The sequence below is a fragment of the Fukomys damarensis genome, unplaced genomic scaffold (genome assembly GCF_012274545.1).
Source record: "Fukomys damarensis isolate Sample0158 unplaced genomic scaffold, DMR_v1.0_HiC HiC_scaffold_2, whole genome shotgun sequence".
NCBI lineage: Eukaryota > Metazoa > Chordata > Mammalia > Rodentia > Bathyergidae > Fukomys > Fukomys damarensis.
The window spans coordinates 54,763,787-54,787,326 of NW_022900914.1; the positions used below are offsets into that span (position 1 = coordinate 54,763,787).

General features: G+C 36.8%; 1 protein-coding gene across 4 annotated transcripts in view; it reads left to right on the forward strand.

The window, feature by feature from the left end:
- The window catches only part of Ctnna2 (catenin alpha 2), a 1,075,894-nt gene that overhangs the window by 353,287 nt on the left and 699,067 nt on the right, over nucleotides 1-23,540 (forward strand). For 3 of the 4 annotated variants that reach the window (XM_033765089.1, XM_033765087.1, XM_033765091.1), the window contains one exon: nucleotides 273-476. In XM_033765089.1, coding sequence (XP_033620980.1) covers nucleotides 273-476 — 204 coding nt within the window. Of the gene's footprint in view, nucleotides 1-124; nucleotides 197-272; nucleotides 477-23,540 lie in introns of those variants that run through there. The other variant, XM_019208564.2, reaches the window with a different exon arrangement.

The following is a 23,540-nucleotide window of genomic DNA, read 5'->3' on the forward strand; positions in this document are numbered from 1 at the left end:
GCCTCTGAATTAGAGATAGCCTTTGCCAAGAACATGTTGTTCAAACAAGATGTACTGTTTCCAACTTGAAGATTACATTTAGGACAACAGTATCTCACAAAAGTGAATACTTTGTCAAGGCCGTTATACAACTTCGCTCAGTAACCATTTTCTCCTCCGAGGGAGTTGGGGGAAATCTTTCTTCTCCTGGCTTCGGGTGTGTCTGGGTTTGAAGTCGGGGTGCAAGGGCAGCCTGCTGTTCCCTGCTCATTTCTTTGTTGTTGTCCCTTCAGAATAAGATCATCCTGGACCCCATGACGTTCAGCGAGGCTCGGTTCCGGCCGTCGCTGGAGGAGCGGCTGGAGAGCATCATCAGCGGTGCCGCGCTCATGGCTGACTCCTCATGCACGCGTGACGACCGAAGGGAGCGCATCGTGGCCGAGTGCAACGCTGTACGGCAGGCGCTGCAGGACCTGCTCAGCGAGTACATGAATAATGTAAGTCCTGGGCTCTCCTCTATTTGGTCTTGATGGATTCCTTTCAAAGATCGCCTGGCTGTTAGGGAAGCGCTTGTAGCTTGAAAAGAGGACAAGCATTCCCCATAGAGTGGCAGGTGGAGCTCTTGGGGACAGTCTGTGTCCTGATTTCGTTTCGGATTGCGTGTTTCCTATGGGAGAGATGGATGGGAAATGTAATCTTAGGAAAACTTTCATTTTACTTGAGTGATTTCTTCTGGGTCATTTTAGTGGCTGCAATTTAAGTAGAATTCCAAGTGGTAACAGTAGCTGATTGATGGATGTAAGGAAAGATATGCCAAGTTCTCTTTTACGGGGTGCTTTCAAAGCTAATCTTCGACCCTAAAAGGCATTAAATAAATGTAATATGTTTGAAAAGTGTTTGTACAGATAAGGTGAAGTTCGCAGTGAAACTTGGAGGAGCTTTGTTGATTCATTATGCAAGTAACATTGCTTGTGAGAGTGAGTTTGAGTGTTCAAGTGCTAGTGGCATTTAGTTGTATTGTGGCACAGACAATAACCCCCTGTCCAGTTGTCATAAAATATGACAGTTTTGTGTACCCATAAACTGCAAAGGCATGAAATCTGTACTATTTGCTTTGAAAGGCAATAGCTTATGGTTGTACTGACCTGCTGCATGAGTATGGTTGTGATGCCCAGGGCTTGCAACAGCCAAAGATTTGGCATTCCCCTCTCCTCAATCTGGGTTTGACATAATTCATTATATCCTGGACAAAATGTAGATGAAGTGAAGTCTGAACATTGTATGTTGAAGGAATGTCCGGTGGAGTTGTCAGGTAGATAATGGGAATACTGAAAGTCTACTCACCGCTTCTGAAATCCATGATCAGTGTCGTTAGAAAACACTGAGGCCAAGCTGAGGCCAAGCTGCTTTCCAGGGCCTTTCCAGTCCCATCAAAAGTTACTGTATGCAGCTTGCAGACAAGCAGTGCACTGGTCAAATATGGAGTAAGTGTGAGTGCTGACCTTACTCCTTCTGCCACACTCGCCAGATAACTTTATTCAGAAATCAAAATGGTAGTTGATGAGGATATCCTAAAAAAAAACAAAAACAAAAACAAAAAAAACCATAATCTGTTTCCATGAATCTTTAGATTCTTTGATTTTGGAAAACTTTCCCATTTTTAGCATTCAAATAAAGTGCAGATGCATCCTGCGTGCCCGTCTGCTCATGAGGACTTCCATGAGGGGCCCTGAGTGGCCAGCAGGTTCTGTGATTTGGGTTTGTGAGTGTTCCCTAGGGTTCCATTAGAAATGCGGATCAGCAGTGTCCTCCATCATTAGCAAAAGTTCTGAATAGATTTGTAAAAAAAAGGGTAAAATCTGGGATTCTTTTTGTTGTTATTTTAACAGAATAGCAAAGAGCTAATCACTTGCCTATAGAATTTGGTTTTATATGAAGGCATGCTGGTGTTTCTTTCAGTGAAGAATTACTGACAAAGAAAGAAGTAGAAACTAAAGACATAGCAATGGTTAAGATCTCAATATAAATGAATCAGGGAAAAATAGTATGTTCCTGTGGATGGAAATCACTGACTTGATTAAATAACATGTAATTTTCAGTTCAGTGTTTAGAATACTGTCAGAAATTTTTCCCATATAAATTCATACAGATCAGCAGAGGTGATGGATTTTTGTATTTTATTGATTCCAGGCTTTTGTTTTCATTCAGAAACTTATGGTAAGGAAATGTTTTGTTCTTTTACTGAAATCTTGTGTTGTTTTGACATGGTTAGAGAGAATACATTGAAGGGTATACTGTGTAAATTTCAAAGGGTAGAAATTCTGTTCTCATTGAGTTATCAGGATCAAATCCTGAAACAAAACAGTTCCTATTTGACTTTTATATAAACCATGGAAAATTTAGTTGAACTTCTCATAATTTTGATGATTTCAAGGTAAAATTGGATTCAGCTACAATGTCCTACAATCCCATTCCAGTGTACTTATTTCTAATGACAAAAATCTATCTATATTTATTTTTATAGGATATATATTAGTAAAAAAAATGTCAAGACCTTGACTGAAAACTCTATGGTAATTAATAGTAACCAGTAGATTAGTCATTCCTGCACTGTTTTATTTCTCTTTTTTTCTTTAAGTTTTGCAAGCTTTAGAAGTAAAAGCATAAGTATTACCCTGCAGGTTTCATTTTAATATGCTAGGCCTAATATCATTAGGATAAAGAAATCAGTTAGCTATAAAGATTTTTTTAAATGGCATAACTGACATTTCCTAATTAAAAACAAAACAAAACAAAACAAAAAAAAACTTCTTGGTCCTAGATTAACATTCAACTCATAATATTCCCTTGTAGGCAAAGCTGTTCCAAAACCAAGTACATGTCAAGTGGTGTGGAAAAGTGAAACAGAAGTCAGAGAACTTCTTAGGAAAAAACAGTTTTCCTTGGACATTGGGCTAAGGTTTCGTCACATGGGTGGCACTGAGAGTAGGATGATAATTGTGGATTAGATATTGCTGCAAACATGTATGATTTGAAAAGGTGACAAAAGTTATATACTTAAAAGACACTGGAGTATTATTTAAAAAAATAACTTTGGTAAAAAGATACCTGTGATGCAAATTACAATCTCTGGGCATGATAGTAGTGCAAAAATTGTTGGAATGACCTTAGAAAAGCCTTGAGTGCCCTTAACTTCTTTCAAGTTCTAGATAAAACCTAAAGTGAGAATATTCTTCAAATAGCCCCCCTTTAGACTATCACTACTATACTTGTGTGGAGACTAATGGGTATAGATGCTTTCTTTCAAAAGTATACACGGCCCTCTTAAAGTAAGTTAAACCAAGTGGTTGTGGTTGGTGTATAATGGTGAATATGTTCAACTGTTCCAAATTATAATGAACAGTTAGTTTCTTTGTGAACTTATAGTTCTATACAGTTTTGTTTGAGGCAGTAAACTTTTTCATAAAAACAATCTTACATGACTCAGAATAGTATATAATAAAACAGCATTTTATTGATAAAAATTCCTTAACAGATTCATACTTAGAATATTTTTTTCATTCATCAAATGTGCATTGCACTGAATATTGCTCTAGGCCTCTGGGTATACAGAAACGGGCAAAACAAAATTCTGTCCCTATGAAGCTTACAGAGGAGACAGACAGTAAATGCCTAAGTGATTTCAGCAGGAGTTACTTGAGATGATGATGAATACAAAGGGGGAACATAAAACCTGTGAGCGAGGGAACATGGGAGCTGCTCTAAATGAGGGTTGCCCGAGAAGATAAGAAGATGGTATCAAAGACCTTTTGACAGTGAAGGGAAGGAGGGCACTTTAGTCAGAAGGAGCTTAGAAGTACTTAAAGAAAGGACCTTCCTATGAGCAGTTGCCAGGTATATCTGAATACCATGAAAGGCCAGAGTAGCAACTGTGGGTAGAGCTAGTAGGAGGTGAAGTTTGCTAGGTGATGCTGCATCAGTCTGTGCGATACTATGTGTACCAATATACAGGACCTAACTTTTAATGTATGTAGTGGAAGGCCTCTGGAAAGTGTTAGAGAGAAAATGCTATGATTCAGGTGTGGAAAATGGGCCGTAGAAGTTCAAGGAAGAGGAAACAAGGCAGAAGACAGTGAAAGGGGCCCTGGGATGAGGAAGAACTCAAGAGACAGTAGTCTCTTGGCCAGGTGGTAGCAGTGGCAGTAAAATAGTTTCCATACTCTGCTTATAAATTTGCTTATAAGGCAACCAGTGAGAAGAATGTATCTGTTTTATGAACATAAGAGAGAGATTGAGCATTTTAAGTGACAGATGCTGTCCTATCAGCTGCTACTATCAGGATATCGTCATTCGGTTTGGGTTGCACAGAAAATTTTGATTTACTCTGATAGATTAACAATTTGTAAACAGCTCACTTAGCTATGTCCGCATACTCTCTGAGACAGATTGCATTTGTAAGGGTAGTTAAGTAGAAAAAATTTATTCAATGTTCTATCATACAAAATGTCTATGTATGGTTCACATTTATACAAATATAAAAGTCTGGAAAATGTAATACTTATTCCAAGTATTAAACTATAATGCAGAACTCTAAGAAGAAAATTAGTACTTATTCTCAGCACTAAAACTACAAGTGCAAAACAATAAGGAAAAGCATTAAGCCCTTACTTCTCCAAGCACAATTCACTATTAGGCCTTGATGAGACTATGTGAGAAGTGTATGTGCCTGGACTTTAGTGTGTGTTGCGGTGCTGTAAACAATATGGTCTAGCTTTATATGCATAGACTCTGTGTAGCTCTAAAGTTTTTTAAAGATCAATGGAGAACTACTCTTTTCTTTAAACACTCATAGTATTAGAGTTTGGCTGTTTATGTAGTGGTAGCAGAGGTCATGTTGGTCTGAAGTAATGACTTACTGTTCTTTGCTAAGGTAAACTAAAGCATGTTGCTTTTTAATTGCATTTTTTAAGATAACTAAAATTGTATATTTAAAAAAACTATTTGGATCCAAATTTTTGCAAAATTCTGAAGCATCACTCATTTAATTTGTTAGGCACTAATACGCAGAAAACACACTAATATGGGAAAGATATATACTTATTTTAAGTTCCTGTGGCATTTTGTCATAGCTTTTGCTCTAGATTGGAACTTATATAAAGGTGGCTCCTGATAGAGCCCCCTTCTGAGGTTTGAAGACTCAGTTAGGTCTAGAAAGGTCATTTGCAGCCTTCTATAAAGCCTACAGCACAGGAGGTCCTACAGACTATTTTTCAGAAATTCTATGGGTTGTAGGTGACCTAGTATTCAGGGACGGAGGGCCTTGATAGTGTCTTTATGCTATTTTTATGCTATTTTTAATTTAAATAACAAAAGGAAAAACATGTTCATTGTAAAGGTAAATGTGAAAAAAGAAGAAAAATGATGTCATCCTCTATAAACAATCATTGCTAAAATTTAGTGTGTCTTTCCAATATTTTTTAGTTTACCGGAGTGGTCTATTTACATACACACACACACACACACACACACACACACATTGATTTTTTTTTTAAATGAATTCATCTTGTAAATTATGTTTTTTATTCAATTTACTCAATATATTGTGATACATTTTCATATCAATAAACATTCTCTGACTATGTTTACTGGATGCATAGCATTGTATTGTATGCATACATGATAATTTATTTAGAAGTAATTCATTTTGAATGTAGTTTTAGAAAAGAGGCTTCAAAAAATAAGTAGGAAAGATTCCTTATACTACCAGGACAGAGTCCTGATTTATACCCATGCCTGGCTGTGGAAAAAATTAGGAAAAGAAAGAAGATATAGCTTTACAGTTTATGTCATTTAAGGGATGAGTGAAAAGTTTTATTCGGGGGACCAGGGATTTAGCTCAGTGGTTCCACCACCACCTCGCAAGCACAAGGACCCATGTCAGATCCCTGGTACCAAAAAAAAAAAAAAAAATTATACTTCCATCCCAAAAGTTTTATTCAATCAAACTTTGGCACATAAAGATAATTCTGAGATTTTGCTTAAAATTATCTTATGTTCTGTTTTTATTTTAATGACTTTATATATAAATTTTATTTTTATTAATGAGAATTACTCTGAATTCATTGTATATAATACTACTGAGAGGGGCCCTGCATAACCAATGAGCAAGTCCAAAGTTAGTTTAGAGAGAGCATCCCAGAGAAGTATTGAAAACTTCTGAAAGGAATGTCATCAGAAAGACGATTTTGTTGGAAGAATTGTACTCTATTACTTTCCTCACAGATAGGAAGGCAGTAATGAGTGTGTGTTGGGGGTGGCAGGTAATTGAGTAGTTGTTACCATTTAAGAAGAAGGTTAATTGTTGATGCAACTTAAAAATTTGTTTTTGGTATTATCTAGGCCTTTTCTTCATTCCCATTAATATATACAAGGGAAATAAAAATCACAAATGTCACTTTGGCTAATTGTAAGATTTTCTATTAAAAAGATTCCTTTAAAACAGAATCAGAGTGCCATAGATTTGTCTCAGTGGTTCTGCCACCTGCCTCACAAGCGCAAGGGCCCGAGTTCAATCCCTGGTACCAGAAAACAAAACAAACAAATAAACAACAACAACAACAACAAAACAGAATCGGGGAGTTGAAGAGCTGAGGGTAGAGTGAGTGACAGGATTGATTAACATGCATACCACTTCAGGATTGATCCCAAACATGGAAGAAAAAAGCATAGAAAGTAATATTTAAAATATGTGTATTCGATTCCCAGTACCAAAAAAAAAAAAAAAAAATTGTGTGTGCTGTTGCCTTTATCTCCCCAAAGGGCCATCCATTCTAAAGTGAGATTAAGTATTGCCCTAAGAAGAGTTTTTGTCTTTCATTGAGTTCATTGTTACATCTATTTATTTATTTTTGTGTGTGGTATGGGGGATTGAACTGAGGACCTTCTGCTTGTGAGGCAGATGCAGAGCCACTGAGCTAAGTCTGTGGCCCCTATTGGTACTTTCTAGGTACACAGTACAGTTACATTCATCACTGAGATCTTGTACCTTTACATGATGTATCTTGGTTCTTGTTTTTTCCCCACACCCCTGCCCTCCCTTCACCCCCTCCACCCTTCCCTATTTACAAAGACTTTGTTTCAATATTTCCCTTTTCTCATATTTTTTCTTTTTCCTTCTTTCCTTTGCCTGAACTTCTATCTTTCATTTAATGGAAAGATTCCTAATACAGCAAATTGCCAAAATTCAGGGTTGCTTGCCTTTTATTATTCTGCATCTTTTCACACCTTTTCTATTTCTCCTTTAAAATGGGACCAATGTTCTTATTTGTATTAATTTTGAAGCCGAAGTTCATCTGTTCAATTATGCTCCCCAAATGAAACTTTCACCACTACAAAGAGAGTTTTCAATTCATTTTTGGTTGCTATTTTTTACTCAGGCATTCATTAAAATGTGCCATTTGGTTACCAACCGTTTTCTTTGAATGTAAAATTGCTCTTTAAATCTATTCTTCCAGAGCTATGTAGTTGTGGTGGAAATCTTTGATAATACTTTAGACATCCACCCTCAAATCACAATATTTGCTGTGTCATTTGCCTGTATTTCCAGGTAGCTTTCACTATAACTCCCAGATGTACCCTGAAACTAGAACAGGGAAACACAAACTTGTAAGTGCTTTCTGGGCATCCTTCTCCTATTATTGTTTTTCTTTCCTAATTGCATTTGACTGTTTGCTGTACTAGGATCTTAGAAAGCCATAGGGCTCGCTGGTGGTGCTATCAGACACAGGTAGGGACAGAATATCACCCATTCTGCAGAGGATATTCCCCTGTGAGAATAATGAGGGTGAGAGTAAAAGAGAGATTGTGCCAGGTTAAACCGTCCCACCAACCAGTGTTCACAGGAGAGGCTCCAGGAGGGAAGCCAGCCCCACACATGGTTGGCATTGGGGTGACCTGGACACAGTATTCAACTTAGCTTGGGGTCAAGGTGTAGGTAACACCAGACCCAGTGGGAACATGGAATGTCTTCTTGTGACTTGAACTATCCTGAGTGTACTACAGCTTTCCAGTTTCCATAGGCCCCATGAAAATTCTGATGTGCTATACACTTTACCATTCATTGTTATTAGCTTGTGACATGCAATTAAATGACTCACAGGATTCCAGGACAGTCAGGACTAATAAGATTTAATTCACTTTAGTCGATATTTCTCACACACTATCTCCTTGGGAAGAAGGGCATCTCCATTGTAGATAGTTTAGCAGAGGTAACAAACCCGTACTTTGTGGGCATCTATACTTTGGTTCAACTCCCACTTTTATCACATGTAAATTAAGTGATCTTAAGCAAGAACACCTTAACTTTCTCGGCTGCTAAATGGCAACAGCAGGATCCTCTGTATGGGTATACTTCGAGGTCAATAAGAGGGTGGAAATTAAAAAGCTCAGTGTCAAAGGAAACTCCTGTTTCCTTGTTCTTTCTTCCCAATACCCTTCTTTCCTTACCATTTCTTAACCTCAAACAAAAGCTGTCTGTACAAGCTGTAGAGGACTTTTAGAGAATGGAACTAGATAGGAAAAGAATAGTTTCCTTGTTTATGTCTGGAGCAGTTCTGCTAGTCCTGTGCGGGTCCCTGAGAGACCAGAAATTATCTGATTATTTGGCTGTGATGATCTGCCTCAAGGAACCCTGCAGAGGACAATTTATTATTGTTGTTATTCTTACTATTATTATCATTATTATTTTCCAAGTCCAGAAAAGTGTGTAATGGTAATTCTTATATAAAATTAAAACATTTTTAGATAGCTTGGAGAAATTGACCAAGGCTAGAGATCCTGGGAAAACAGAGGATAAACAAACAAACAAACAAAAAAAGAACCAGCTCTGTCTCTAGAAGAACCACCATAATCCATATTTTGAGTCCATTGAGTCTTGGAACAAAATGATTCCTCTTTTTTCTCTGCTGTACTACCTGATAAGACAAAATAAATTAGCTGAGATTAACTCTGCTTGGCTTCCCCGGGTCTCACCTGCCAGTCCCCAGACTTTTGTCTACAGTTAAAGCTTTACTTAAAGCTCTAGCAGAAGCACACATCTGTTCTTTCTAGAAAGGCCTGAAGTGTTCCCAATAACCATTATTACAGGTAAAATTGATTTTAAAAAAGTATGCCACGTGCTTGTTTGTCAGCCGAGAGAGCTCCACCAAGCAGCTGTCTCTCTCATTTCTGCTGCTACCTGGTGACTTGCTTGGGAAGTCCTTAGGTGTGTGTCTGAGGGACTGGGGGAACAGGACCATTTTTGGTTTCTATAGTGTTCTACAGATTAGTATACGGCCATACCACCCTGAATGCGCCCAGTCTCATCAGATTAGACTGGATATTCTGCAAACTGCTTAACTCATCTGCTTCCTAAAAGAGACAAAGCAGTTTTTATGTATACCTAAGGAAATAAATCAACAGAAGATACAAGTCAGGTTTGAAAATTAGGCACTCTGTCCCCTGAGATCTGGCTTAGACTGAAGAATCAAAGAAGAGTTTTTAATCTCTAACTTTAGCAAGTAGCCTGATGGTTCTTAACACCAGAGGAGTCAGGGAACCCTTGATGTAATAGGTCAGTGTATCAAATCACAGGTTGATTTAATACAACATGGACTTAGAAGAGGCTCTCTTCTTGTGAGTGGGAATAAATACTGCTGTAAGAAATCATTAAGTAAAATGTCTCTTGGAAACTGTTTTTGAGCTATATATTACTCAGCCTGGTTGTGCAAGATATCATAGCACAATTTGAAGCTAGATGGCTAATCACTTCTTTGGATTTGTTTGAAGGAGACAGCAGATCTGAACCAGCATCTCACCCTGGGAACTGCTAATTGAGGAGTAGCTGATTTATCAAAATGTTAACTGTCTGTTCTCCCTGCCCTCAAAGACTCCTTTCCCCGCACATCTGCTTTTTCATTTTTAAGAAGACAACTTATCATCCTTGGAATTACAGTACTTGTTCTCACTAAATGCCAGAACTAAAATATCACTCTCACATATTATTTAAAAATCCTTGTTCTTAACCTTTTAACTGATGACTTTACTTCCTACTAACTGATTGTTTGAATCCTTGAGGTGAGCTTTTGTTCTAGGTTCTTTTCATGCCTATTATAGGGTGTGGGTTCTAAAAGCAAGAAAAGTTTTGCCTGACTGTTCTGGGAATTCTTAAATCTGGGTACTAGAATCACATGAGATCTTTAAAAACACATATTTCAAGGTCCAGTCTATTTTCAGATAACAAAATCTGCCAGGGTAGTACCTGGGAAGCTGCATTTTTTTAGTTTCTCACAGGATTCTCCTGGACTAGACAAGACACATCTACCTTGGACTAGCCAAGAACTGAGGAATAACTGGACTGGGGAGTGGGTATGATCATTTGAATTCTCTTCTTCCAGCCTCTGCCATGGAGACATTTGAAGGCCAATGTTTCCTTCCCCTTTTCCCCCTGAAGTGACTCAAGGAGACAATATCAGCATTTTCTGGGAATCTCACCTCCATTTTTTAAAAAAAGATAACAGTGACCTTTTTAGTATTTGGTCTGTACATTTTAGTATTAGGACAAATTGGTTAAACGGCCTGTAGTGTAGTGGCTAATTTCACATTTTTGACCCCTGTAAAATAGACACACAAATAATTTAGGAAAAGTGTTCTTCTCTATATCTGTGAAACTCTATATCTCTGAAATTCATGTTATCACAGACTTGCCTTAATTTTATGCATTTATCTGTTCTGTTTGCCCCTTTTCCCTCTTCTAAGTTTATCTGCCAAAACGTATAAAACTTATAAAGCTATGTCTGTTGTTTACATTTATTTACTTGTTTATTTATTTATATTTATTGTAGGAATTCTTAAATTACTACATATTTTCCTAAAAATCACTGTTTTCTGACTTCAGATCATTTACATGAACATGAGTAAGAGGACACCTGAGAAAAAACAAGTGGTAAAGAACCGACACACGGTCACATGGTTGGTTAGGCAGAACCAAAACTGGATTCAGTCTTCTGGTCCCTTTATTGCCACTCTCCATATTTACAGAGCATTCTGCTTCATATATTAAATGATATAAATATCATTGGCTTTTTCATACTCTCTTCTCCATCTAAAACCCTATGTTTTGAATTGCCTATCTTTTCTGCAATAATTTCTTTTGTCCTCTTAGATTAGAGTCCAGGCATGTCTTTCTGCATTAGCTATAGCACCTGGCCGAGCCCCATCAGAACTCCATGTGGAAGGCAGACAGCACAGTTTGTAGGACAGTCATCAGGATTCCATGGAGGGGCAAAGAAGAGCCTTTGCTGGCTGGGGTGAGAAGCAAATAGAAGCAGGCAAGTGGACCTAGTTTTTGCTTTTTTTTTTCCCCAAAAAGTGCAGATTCTCACAACTTTGTTCTAGGTGAAGTTTGTGGACTTTGTAGGAGAAAGCTAGAGGTAATACCACAACAGCCAGCATTATTATGTGAACTTTCCCAAATAACTGAGTGCATTAGCTCTGTTCTTGCTTGGCTATGTCTGTCCAAAGACCTAATTTTTATCCTTTTCTGAAAAATGAAGTTCTAGTTGTCTGCAGCTTGAAATAAAGAAGACCATGTGGCATGATTTAAAATAAGACTTACTGTTATCTGCTTATTTATCAAATAGTTGTAAATATTATGGGGTGTAATATGGTGAAATACACATCGTGTTAACTACTTTACCATGTTATGAAAAGATCACTAAAACTACTTTCTCCAGTCTAACTGAAATTTTGTTCCTTTCTTCCATCTCCCTTATTCTTTGATAAGTAGTTTTTTGTTCTTTATCTACAACACCAAGATTTTTAGATTTTACATAAAGAGATTATAGAGTATTTGTCTTTCTGTGTGGGTGGGAAAGTAAATTCATATAGCCATTTTGGAAAACATATAGGGGTTCCTCAAAAAACTAAACATACAACCATCCGTCACATGCAGCAGACAAAATTGTGTATATATATCCTCAGGAATTGAAATCGGTGTGTTGAAGGAGTAGCTGTGCTCTTATGTGCGTTGCAGCATTATTTACAATAACTAAGAGATGGGGTCAAGTCTCCGACAATGGACACAAAGGTAAAGAAAGTGGACTGTGTATACACAATGAAATTGTATTCAGGCATCAGGAAAAAAAAAAGGAAATTCTACCATTTGCAACAGATGGATGCATCTAGTTTTCTAAACTGCTTTTTAAATGGAGTTTCACAAAATCATCTTTAAAAATATCTCACCTTTCTCCTCTCTTTCCTCTGAAATAAGCTGGCCTCTTGAATTCCCACATTTTTAAAGAAAGTGGTGTGTATACACAATGAAATTGTATTCAGGCATCAGGAAAAAAAAAAGGAAATTCTACCATTTGCAACAGATGGATGCATCTAGTTTTCTAAACTGCTTTTTAAATGGAGTTTCACAAAATCATCTTTAAAAATATCTCACCTTTCTCCTCTCTTTCCTCTGAAATAAGCTGGCCTCTTGAATTCCCACATTTTTGATGGCTTTGGAGTATTCATAGTGTTGTCTGGAGCTTCCTAGTTTCTAGCTGAGGATTCATCTTTCTCAGTTCTGTTAAATGAGCTTAGCACCTCTGCCTGTGTTATCTGGCTTTCAAAGTAAGGCTGCTGTTTTTTTTTCCTGCTGTCTTTGTCCTTAAGAATTGATGCCTTTAAAAGAAAATTGCTTTATGGTCTTTTTAATGGGGTTTCAGAAAATAGCCATGATAAATGTGTTAAATCTGCCATCTTCAGCCATACCCTACTTTTATTATAGAGCAAAATTACAAGTTCCATCGCATCGTGTGTCTGGGGACAGGTTTTCACCTTCGCTTGACCGAGGAGATGAATCAAGATAAGATGATTAAAACTCATTTTCAGAGTGAGTTGCGAGTTCTGGGTAAAAGTAGAGGTAAGAAACATATTGGAGTAAAGCTTAGGTGGGGAAACTCCTAGGCCTCGGTGGTAAATACTCTGCTGTGTTTAGTTCACACCATTCTTAATGAAAGGAGTACGTACAGCTGTGTTTGTAGTTTCGACCTTGAAGGAAATGTGGTTGTGAATACTTTGTTTCTTAATTGTTTCAGAGTCTGCTTAATCCTGTATTCTGGTTAGTTACCACTGGTAACAGTCACTCAGATGATGACAAAATGTGATGCATGATACTATGTTAAGGGAGATTTGAAGTTAACCATTTTATTAGAATTTGATAATTTTAAGGATCTCTCAATATATCTGGAGATGCTGTATCTTTTCATATGAATCTTTTCTTTACATTGCTTAGTTTTTTTAAGGTTTCTCTCTTTGTGAGATTAGTTCATCTATTATGTTACTGCATTTTCGCCATGTTGATGTTATTGTATGACTTTGGCTCTTAAATTTGTATAACCTTTAAATTTTGCCAGGCATATGGCCTCATGTACTTGGACAAATTGATATTATTAATTTATGTTATTATCTAAAATTCTTATTCAAATATCCAAAACAGTGATTTCAAAAAAAGATGTAGAATACTAAACATTCAGGAGAGTCATTAAGGAGGTTTTATGACATACTCCTAATATATTGTGTATATTTACATTGTACCTTATTAACTTTTTTCTACAAAATGAATGCAACTATAAAATATTTCTCACTATATCAAAGAGTATTTACTAACAAGTTTTATATAGTTTGATACATTGCTGTATGTATGAAGATAGGAAGAAACTCCAAATTTATGTAGATGATTTATTACCTTAGATGATGCATTTCCTGGGACCTCTGGCACTTCACGGAATCTGTGAGCAAGACAGGGATGAGAGTGATTCATGGTTCCCACTTCCCTATACCTAATTTTTTCTGAGCAGCCCTGGTACTAATTTAACTAACCATTTGTTTTTCATGTAGATTTTTATTGAACAAAAAAATTTTCTGTTGGTAAGGCAGATGTTGAAAATACCAAGATAGCAATTATAAAGTCTGTTAAAGACCTGAAAATACATTTCTCCTTCTTTCTTCTCAGAAGAAGACATAAATAGCCCACAGATATATGAAATACAAGCTTAATAACACCCACCGTCAAGGAAATGCAAATCAGAACCACAGTGTTTGAAGAGATAAATATGTTTAGCCAGATTTAAACATCATGCAATGTAATGTACCAAGACATTTCAAAATACCCCATTAATATATACATTGTTATATTTTGTGTATCAATTTAAAATATAGTAAATAAATTGCCACGAGACACCAATAAACCCCAGTTAGAATGACTATTTTCAGGAAGACAAAAATTAACAAATGCCAGCAAGGATTTGGAGAAAGGGGCTCTTACACACTATTGGTAGCAATGTAAATTAGTATAGTCATTGTGGAAAATAGTATAACTTTTCCTTACAATGCTATAAATAGAAATAATTTGTGATTCATCAACTCCTTTGCTGGGTACATATCCAAAGAAAATGAAATCACCCTGTATATCCCCCACTATTCATCTTGCCAGAATATGAAGTCAACTCAAATACCCATTAATGAATGAATAAATAGGTTAAGAAAATATGTTTCATATACACAGTGGAATACTATTCAGCTGTAAAAGTTGTATCATTTGCAACAACATGGACAGACCTGTAAGAGATTACTTCAAGCAAAATAAGGACTGCACAGGAAAACAGAGACTAAAGACAGCATCATCTTGATTAAAAGTAGAACCCAGAAAGGTTGTTCTCATACCTGTTGAGGGTAGAATAGTGGTCACAAGTCACTGGGGAGAGAAGAGGGTAGTAGGGATGGTGAGAAGTTGATTGCTGGGCATAGTGTTGCAGTTGGGAGGAAGATGTTCTGTTACTCCAGAGCATAGCAGGGTGAATGTTACCAACTGTAATGTAGGCTACACCTGAACACACTCATCATAAAGAAATGAGAGGCAAGAAATGTTAAAGTGCCAGACATACTAATTATTCTGAGTTAGTCATTACTGGATGTAAACATAAGTTGAAATATCATATAGTTCATAATAATTTTGTACAAATAGTGTGTGCCAGTCAAAAAATCGAATTTCAATAAGTACAGAAAAGGTGGAGGGGGATACTTTAGGCGGTAGGAATGACAAAACATGTTGTACAAACGTACAAGGCACACTCTGAGCATGGTGGGTAGGAAAATTTGATTAGATAAAAGCAGAGAGAGAGAAAAATGAAAATTAAGTTAGCAAAAGTTATGATTAGATTACAAAGGGTTAGAATTCCATAGTAAGAAATTTATTCTTTAGTTAGGTAGGCGATTGTTTATTGAAAATATGTGACTTGTTAGTTAGTTTGGCTGGTTTGGACATAGAGTGGCATCAGATGTCCCATGTAGTTTTGGGACAGCTGCCTACCTGTGATGGAGAATGGCTTCTTGGGTTGTCCATGGGAGGCCGGAGCCACACTGAGAAAAGTCCACACAGAAAATAATCAAGAGTCTGAATGAGGGAGGACACACAAATCAAGGAGAAGGATTAGAGTTAACTTGATGACTGATTTTTTGTCATTGATGACATTATTTTTCATAACAAAAAACATTTAAAGGTGTTTACAATGTGCTATGTGTTGGTTTTGACCATGGAGTCCTACCATATAAAACATGTTTTCATCTTCTGCTTATCATACTCACATAGTAGAACATTATTGCCTTTGACTTGGTATTTTGAGTCATCAGAGCTCCTGGCATGAAGCCTGTTGCCATCCTGCAGAGGTCTGGCTGTGGATCTCACCCTCTGAGGTCCATTTGAAGGCGAGGTGTCTGTGTGCATGACTCTCCCTGGGAAGAGGCCAACATCTGCCTTCCAGTGGTCATTCCTCACTCACCGTATGGCTCATAATTACTTTTTCAAGGTGAAAAACATTATTTATTTGTGGGAGAAATGACCTTACCAGAAGATCTGTATTGTTCTCACATTTATTGAAAATGAAGGATCACTTAACATTTTCAGGTACATTTCAGTTATACTTCCTAAACTGCATATTATAGAAGAACATGAGTGTCATATTTCACAGAGAACTCCAGACATACTCCTTAAGAAACTCAGAGATCTGCCATATAGGTGACCTATGACCTAGAATCCCCCCTTTAGATAATGCTACGTCCCATGACACCTATCAGCTATGGTTTTAAATGTCATGCAGTTTACTGACTTACATTAGGTGACATTCCCATTGGGTAACAGTATTAACATTATTTGGTACCCATTCTAGACAAAAGATTATTCTAAACACTATGGAGAATATAAACTTAAATAAATTAGCCACTTTCTACCTTCAAGGAAATTATAGTGTCCAGAAATGTAATGCTCTATGTATTTTCTCTGATTTTAAGTAGCCATATTTTAAATATTGTGATTATTCATTACATGATGGAGGAATAAAATATTTTGTTGATTAAAATTAATCTTAGTCCAATAAATCTTGATATGTGACTGTCCAAGAAATTATTACCTGTGATAGAAAAAAATTGATGAATCTGCCCAACTTCCAATCAGCATGAAGTCAGTTTCATTAAGCATAGGTGGTAGAGGTAGGCCCTACTTTAGCTCTCTGTGTATACGGACTTATCCGATTGGGTCAACCCTTCTTAGTTTGATATATAATTTCACTGAGAAATGTACTTCTTTTGATACAGTATGTGGTAATAGAGTGTTGAAAATAACATGGTAAAGGCTACGATATCTCTGACCTTTGGATACACATTGTTTCTGTCATAATAGTAATGGGAAAACTTGCTCAATGCATTATTAAATGGCTGACTGGTGATCATATAGATAAAGGATCTAAAATCACTATAACACTATGCGTACTTACTAAATATGTAATGTACGGATAGCTTCATTCCTTCCTGTGTCGGGGAAATGTGACAGGTTTCATCAAAGTCTTTACATGTTTTTAAATCTCTTTCTGGAGTAGCTGTAGGGGTATGTTGTTGGATTGTTAACCAACAAAATCATTGAATCCAAAAGTAGATAGAAAATGTTTTCCTGGGGAAGATTTATGGTGTACTCTTCTGAAGTATCAAGGATGCAACTTAAAATAGTGGGACTCAAGAAACTGGAAGTGTTTGGGTTAGAAATGTCTGTGAAAGAAGAGACTTATCTTTAATATTTAAGGACCTCTTATTAAAGGAAAAAGATGCATTCTCTGATTTCAAAATGGCCTTACTCACTATGACCCCAAAACTTACATGCATGTGAGAATACAAAGAAATCGGCTCCATCTAAATACTTCCTTTGAATAGAGACAGGTTTTCCTCATCTTCTACCTTCTAATGCAGTTCAAGCTGACTCAGAAGCCTAGTAAGAAGTAAGTTATCTCACTGAGTCATGTACTGCACAAGAACTGCGACCGTTTACTAGGGATGCTGTCACAAGAAATTAAAACACGAGGCTGATTTTAAACTTTTCTCCTAACTCTGACAGTGTCAATTCTGTAATTTTGTAGATCTATATATCTGTGGGATTTAGGTTGGCCCCATAACACTCAAGAAATTGTATGTGTGCTCTGAACGTCAGCTGTCTAGTTTTTGGCTTAGGTCATTTTACACATGAAGTAGTTTGAAAAACTACAGGAAACTTTATAGACTATAAAATGATCAGAATAGAGACATTGTTCATGTCCATGTCCCTTACCCTCTTGTTCTTGTGAGAGTCATATTCTTGGTTACCAAGCGTCTTTGGCTAAGTCAGGATGTCAGGACGAGGAACTGGCTATAATTTAGCAAAGACAAGGGTAATTCTTCTTTTCCATAGGAATAATGTGAATTCGAGCCACCTTCTTCACTGGGGAAGAATCTTTTTTGCAAACCTACTTAGAGTTGAACCTAGATTGGCTTTCCTTCTGGAGACAGTGAAAACTGCTACAATTTGGGGGCATTAAATGAAGCATGGATTTCCCTTTTGGAATTTTTTGTGTGTTCTTTGAGGCTGTCTGCCACTGTAGCCTCTCTTGGGGTCAGGGCCATTTGGATGTTAAATAGTAATAATGACCCTAGGAACATTGTCTCCCAAAGCTACATGATATCATCTGTCATAATAGTAATGGGAAAACTTGCCACCAGAAAGTTAATCTGTCCTACCAATATGTTACTTTTATGATTCCATTCTTCTCTAGTGATAAACTCTAGTATAATTTTGAAAGATAATTAAATTAACTTTAATGCTATGTATATTCCCACTGAAGGAAGAGCTGGACAGGTCTTTGGAGCTCAGGTCTTTGGAGTACTCAGCAGTGTAAATCAGATCTGAGTCTGCTTTTTGACAGAGCAGTTGAACTCAAAACTCGACTCGTTTTTTCAATCCCTTCATGGGGTCTGACTGGTTAACTATAAAAATGATATATGTTTTTTGTATCTGGGGTTTTGATCACATAATATTTAAACTATAAAATATAATAGATGTGTAGTATCTGTAAAATGAAACTCTACCGAGTGCACACAGTTCACTAGTGATTTTTATACTTGTCTGTTACTGACTTTCCAAAAAAATTGTATTTTTTCTTTTTTTGGTACCAGGGATGAAACTCAGGATTTTGTGTTTGCAAGACAGGTGGTGGAACCACTGAGCTAAATACCCAACCCTGTGCTTCTTCTATCATTTAAATTTATTTTCTTTTTTTACTAACTGTATTTATTTCTCATGAATATGGGGTACCTTTTAAAATACAAAATCTAATTAAATAGAATGATTTTTTTTCTTTCCTTTCATTGTCTAATTTCCTACCCCAAACCTTAGACCCTAATAGTCTTATTCTACTCTTTTTCTCTATGAATTTTTAAGATTCTTTAGCTAAGGGAGGTCATGTAGAAGAATGAATTTCTTCAGTGATTTTAACTTTGTTCTGCAAAGTGCCATCCAAGGACAAGTGATAGTCTATAAAACTTTTAGTATTTCAAGGGATAAGTACAATAAAGGTTAGCATTTAGACATTTTTGTAGTGATTTCTCATTGCCACAATAGTTTCATGGGTTTATATAAAAGTTCACAATGGATTGAGAAGTTGATTTTTAAAGTAATTTTTTCAACTCAGATGGTTTGAGAGGTACTGTTTAAACCTTTTATATGCTAGTACCCCAACAGGATAGAGGATTAGACAACCACAAAAAGACAAACAGGGGTCCCTGAAGGCTGTATAGGTCAGCAATTTTAGTTTAATGTTTTTTACAATTCCTAATCCAAATATGAGGAAACAAAGATTTAACGCTCTTGGATAGGTCACCCACCCTCAGATTTTATCCTACTCTACCATATCCTGCCACCAAAAATCCTCTGCAGCAGTCTTTTAGATCAGGACTGACAGGAGATGGCTATGCTGCATGGGTGTGTCCTTTCGGTCTCCCTCACACATCCTGATGACTGAGGGGCTCAGCCTACAGGGCTGAGAGCCTGAGGCCTTTTTGAATGTAAGAGATGTCCGTGGGAATACATCGTAGCCACTGAGGGTCTGGGAGGAAGAGGGAGTCCTTCTGCTGCCCTATACTGCAGAGCCTCAGCCACAAAGGCCCTCCGGAGCTGGCCCCTCTCTTGCTCTCTGCCTCCTGCTCTGAAAAGTCACTGCAAGTGTTATGATAGCTTTGCTTTCACAGGGAAGGAAAATGATGGCAGGAAAGAACACAAAGCCAGAGGAGAGAAACCCTAGTATGTGCTACAGAAGAGTGAATGAGCGCACTTGGTGTTAGAAAAGTTGTGGAACTATAGTTTAAACTGTTTTTTGTTTTTTTTTTAACTCTCTCACCCTTGAACCTTAGCTACCTCTCAGTTGCTGATGCTGAAGTATTTGTGTGTGGAATTCCCTTCTTTCCTTTTTCATGTTTTATTTTGAGAGCAATTAAATGCAACTTTTTATTTTGTTTTTAAAATATTGCTCCAGTTTGAATTGCTTGTGTAAACAAGCCACAGAAGGAAGTCTGCTCTATCTATGAGCACTCTGGGTACCCAAGTTGCAACATTAAAAGGACCCTCAATATTAAGTGTAAACAAGTTGTTATTTACATTTCCTGTAATTGCTGGTTTAAGTACACTCAAGGCTTTGTAAATTTGAACTAGATTATCTTTTAAAATAGTTGAAAACACATCCTCAAACTTTTCATTAGATACATTGAGTTATAAACAGGTTAGTCTATTCCATCTTCCTCCTGTCATTTTTACTATCTCACTTTATATATCACACTGTGGGCTGGAGAGGTTCCTCTCAAAGCTGTGACAAAAGAGCCTTCATGGTGTCCACTAGAATAGTGTGTATTGATCCTCTAAGATGAAGTGTGTTTCAAGGGTCATTAACTTGTTATATTTATGTACTTGTCATTTCAGGTTAGTCCTCAGCTATCAGAGAAGATCTCATGCATATATATTTGATTAACTCTAATTGGAGCTTTTTGCTTGTGGATATCTTGGATAATTATAGCTATCTGTTTTTGCTTTATAGAGCTCTTGGTTTCTATGTCAGCATCATTGCCACCATGGCATTAGCATTTCCCGAGAGGCCTCTCCATGAATTTAGACACTGCCCTGTGCAGCATGAATTTATGGGTTGGATCTTAAAAGGGGCAGGAGGAGGGAACTAACATTTATTGCATATTTATTATATGCTAATAATGTTACATGTTATCATGACCAACTTTCCTACTAGCAGGATTAGACCAGAATTTTAATCAGCATAAGAAAATTAAATTTCAAAGAGTTTAAGCAACTAACGCAGTGTCAAACAATGTAACTGAAGTTCAAATCCTGGTCTGGGGACTTTTCATAGCCCTAATCTTTAGATGACCCATCTTTATATATTTATACGTGTTTGAAATATTCATTTTGTCTGCTTTAATGTTTCCTGTGATTTTAGTTTCTTAATATTTTGAGAATATAAAAGTTTGATGTCATCTCTAGATAATATATATATATATATGACACACTTAAAAATCAATAATAAATATAAAATAAAATTTTAAAAAGCCATGTGAGGTAAATAAAATGACACCATAATAAAAAAAGAAAAAGTCTTGAGTTTTAGGTTCAGGTCTGCCATAGCTGCGACTCTTTGTTTATACAGGTATTTTATTTATTTAATCTATAATGTAAGAAAGAAGGGCCACATTATTCCTAAGGTTTAGCTTTAAGAATAGATGCCCACAACTGAAAACCTTAAAAACACTCACTAAACTACTTTTACATATAACTACTATAAAACATTTTTTAAAAGAAATTTCATTTTCTCTGTCTTTGAGTGGGTTTAAGTAGGTGAAAATAAACTTAGCCAGAGTACAAGACTTTATAATATTAATAACAGCCAAACATTAACAGAAATATGATGCCTATGTTTTTCTTTTTCTCCTTTGGTTTTGTTGTTCTGTGGAAGGAACCCAGGGCCTCTAGCAGGCTAGGCAAGCACTCTACCACTGAGCTACATCCCGCCCCCCCAACCCAGATGCCTACTTTAACCTACTTGTAAATTTTTCATAGTACCAATAACCTTAAAATCCTAAAAAACATTGTTTGTAATGTTTATCCTCATTTTATAGATGAGGAAATTGAGTTCCAATAAATTAATTTGATTGGAGTTATAAGAGCTGCAATATTCCATTACATTTATATGATACGAGACACAAGTTTGAACTCAAGTTTCCCCAAATTCTAAGCCCATTTTCCCTACATCATTCCAAAGGGAAGCCCTACTTCGGTAGTCTTTGAGCTTCCAAGTAGGAAGAGCATGTGGCTCAGAGCTGCCTGTTGCCTGTCCTGGGGAGAGCTGCATCCTGTCTGTGCAGCTTGGGGCGGGGTGCTTGCAGGAGTGACACTGTAGCAGGTAACAAGGGTGCCTTTTAAAGTCTTTCTGTAAGAAGTCCTTTGGCGCAATGGAAGAACTCCACTTAATGAAGTCCTGTCCTGTGCTCTAGACATAGGTCCATTTAAAGCCAGAATAAATATAGCAAGGTTTCCAATAGAAAGGTGAATAGAAGATGTACACTTCCTAAGATTCACTTTAGGATGAACACATAAATAAGCTTCTGCCATTTTCACGAGATTATGGATTGCATGGATCTTTAACAAGTTATAAATTGATACCAGAAATATTTGTTTGACACTCGCCAGAGCTGGGGAGCCAAGATGGTACATCTCCCTGATGGAAGCCTGTCTTCCTCTCCAACTAATAAAAATAATGAAAAACATCACATTGACAACCGCAGCGTTTGTTCTCCTGACGACCATACTAGGCAAGCCTTTATTATCTTTATTATTATGAGAAAATGGAAACCCGGAAAAGTTAAACATTTTGGCCAAAGTCATAGAGAGGCAGAGCCCATTTAACCCATGTTATCGCTGTCTTTTTAAACTTTGTATTTGAAAATAATTTCAAATTTATAGAAAGATAAAAAGAGAAGAAAATGTATAGAAAAAAGAGAAGAAAATGTATAGAAAACAGGTGTTTACATCTTATCTAGATTTGCCTGTTAATATTTTAGCCAATTTCCTGTAACATGCTTTGCCACCAAGGCTGGCATTTATTTTAGATTTAGCTAGATTTAGTTGTCTCATGACCAGCCAGCCCCGTATGAACTACCTTGTTCAATGTCCTCGTGACGTGAAATTCTGAACTTTAAATATCCTGGTGATAAAAGGCTTCGTATCACATTGCTGTTATGTAAAGACTGCATGAGATAAATGCAGAAGTCCATCTGGGTGGGGAAAACCTGCTTTTCCTGATTATTTCTCAAAGAACATTGACAGAAACCTAGCAATGATAAATAAACAAATCCTCTTTTCTTTTACATTACAGAGATTTATGAGTGATTTTTTTTCAGCTTTAATTGAGTTTATTGGTACATTTTAGGGATACAGTACAGTTACATTCATTGTTCGGATCTTGTACCTCTACATGACAGGTCTTGATTCTCATTTTTTCCCCTTACCTGTGCCCTTCCTTCACCCCCTCCCCCCTCCCCATCTAAAAACACTTTATTTTCATCTTTTCATTCTCTCACATTTTTTTCTTTTCCCTTTTTACTCTTCCCCTACCCATCCCACCTTCCCTACAGCTTTAGCTCCTTTCTTCCCATTTCTAAATGTCAGTAATCTTATTAGAATCTTATGCATTGTTGCAGATTATTTACACCAGTGAAACTATTCAGTATTTACACATGTGTGACTTATTTATTTCACTTAGGAGTATATCTTCAATATGTATCCATTTTCCTATGAATGAATCTATTTTCTCATTCTTTATGGCTGAGTAATATTCCATTTTATAGAAAAACCACAACTTCTTTATCCAGTTTCCAATGGATGGGCAAATAGGCTGTTTCCAAGATTTAGCTATTACAAACTGTGCCACTATAAACATGGGTGCACATACTTCTCTGTGATATGATTCTTTTAGTTCTTTTGGAAAGATACCCAGCAGAGGGATGGCTGGGTCAAATGGAACCTCCAGTCCAAGCTCTTTGAGGTATCTCCATATTGATTTCCATAGTGGTTGCACCAGTCTGCACTCCCACCAACAATGGAGAAGGGTTCCTTTCTCCCCACA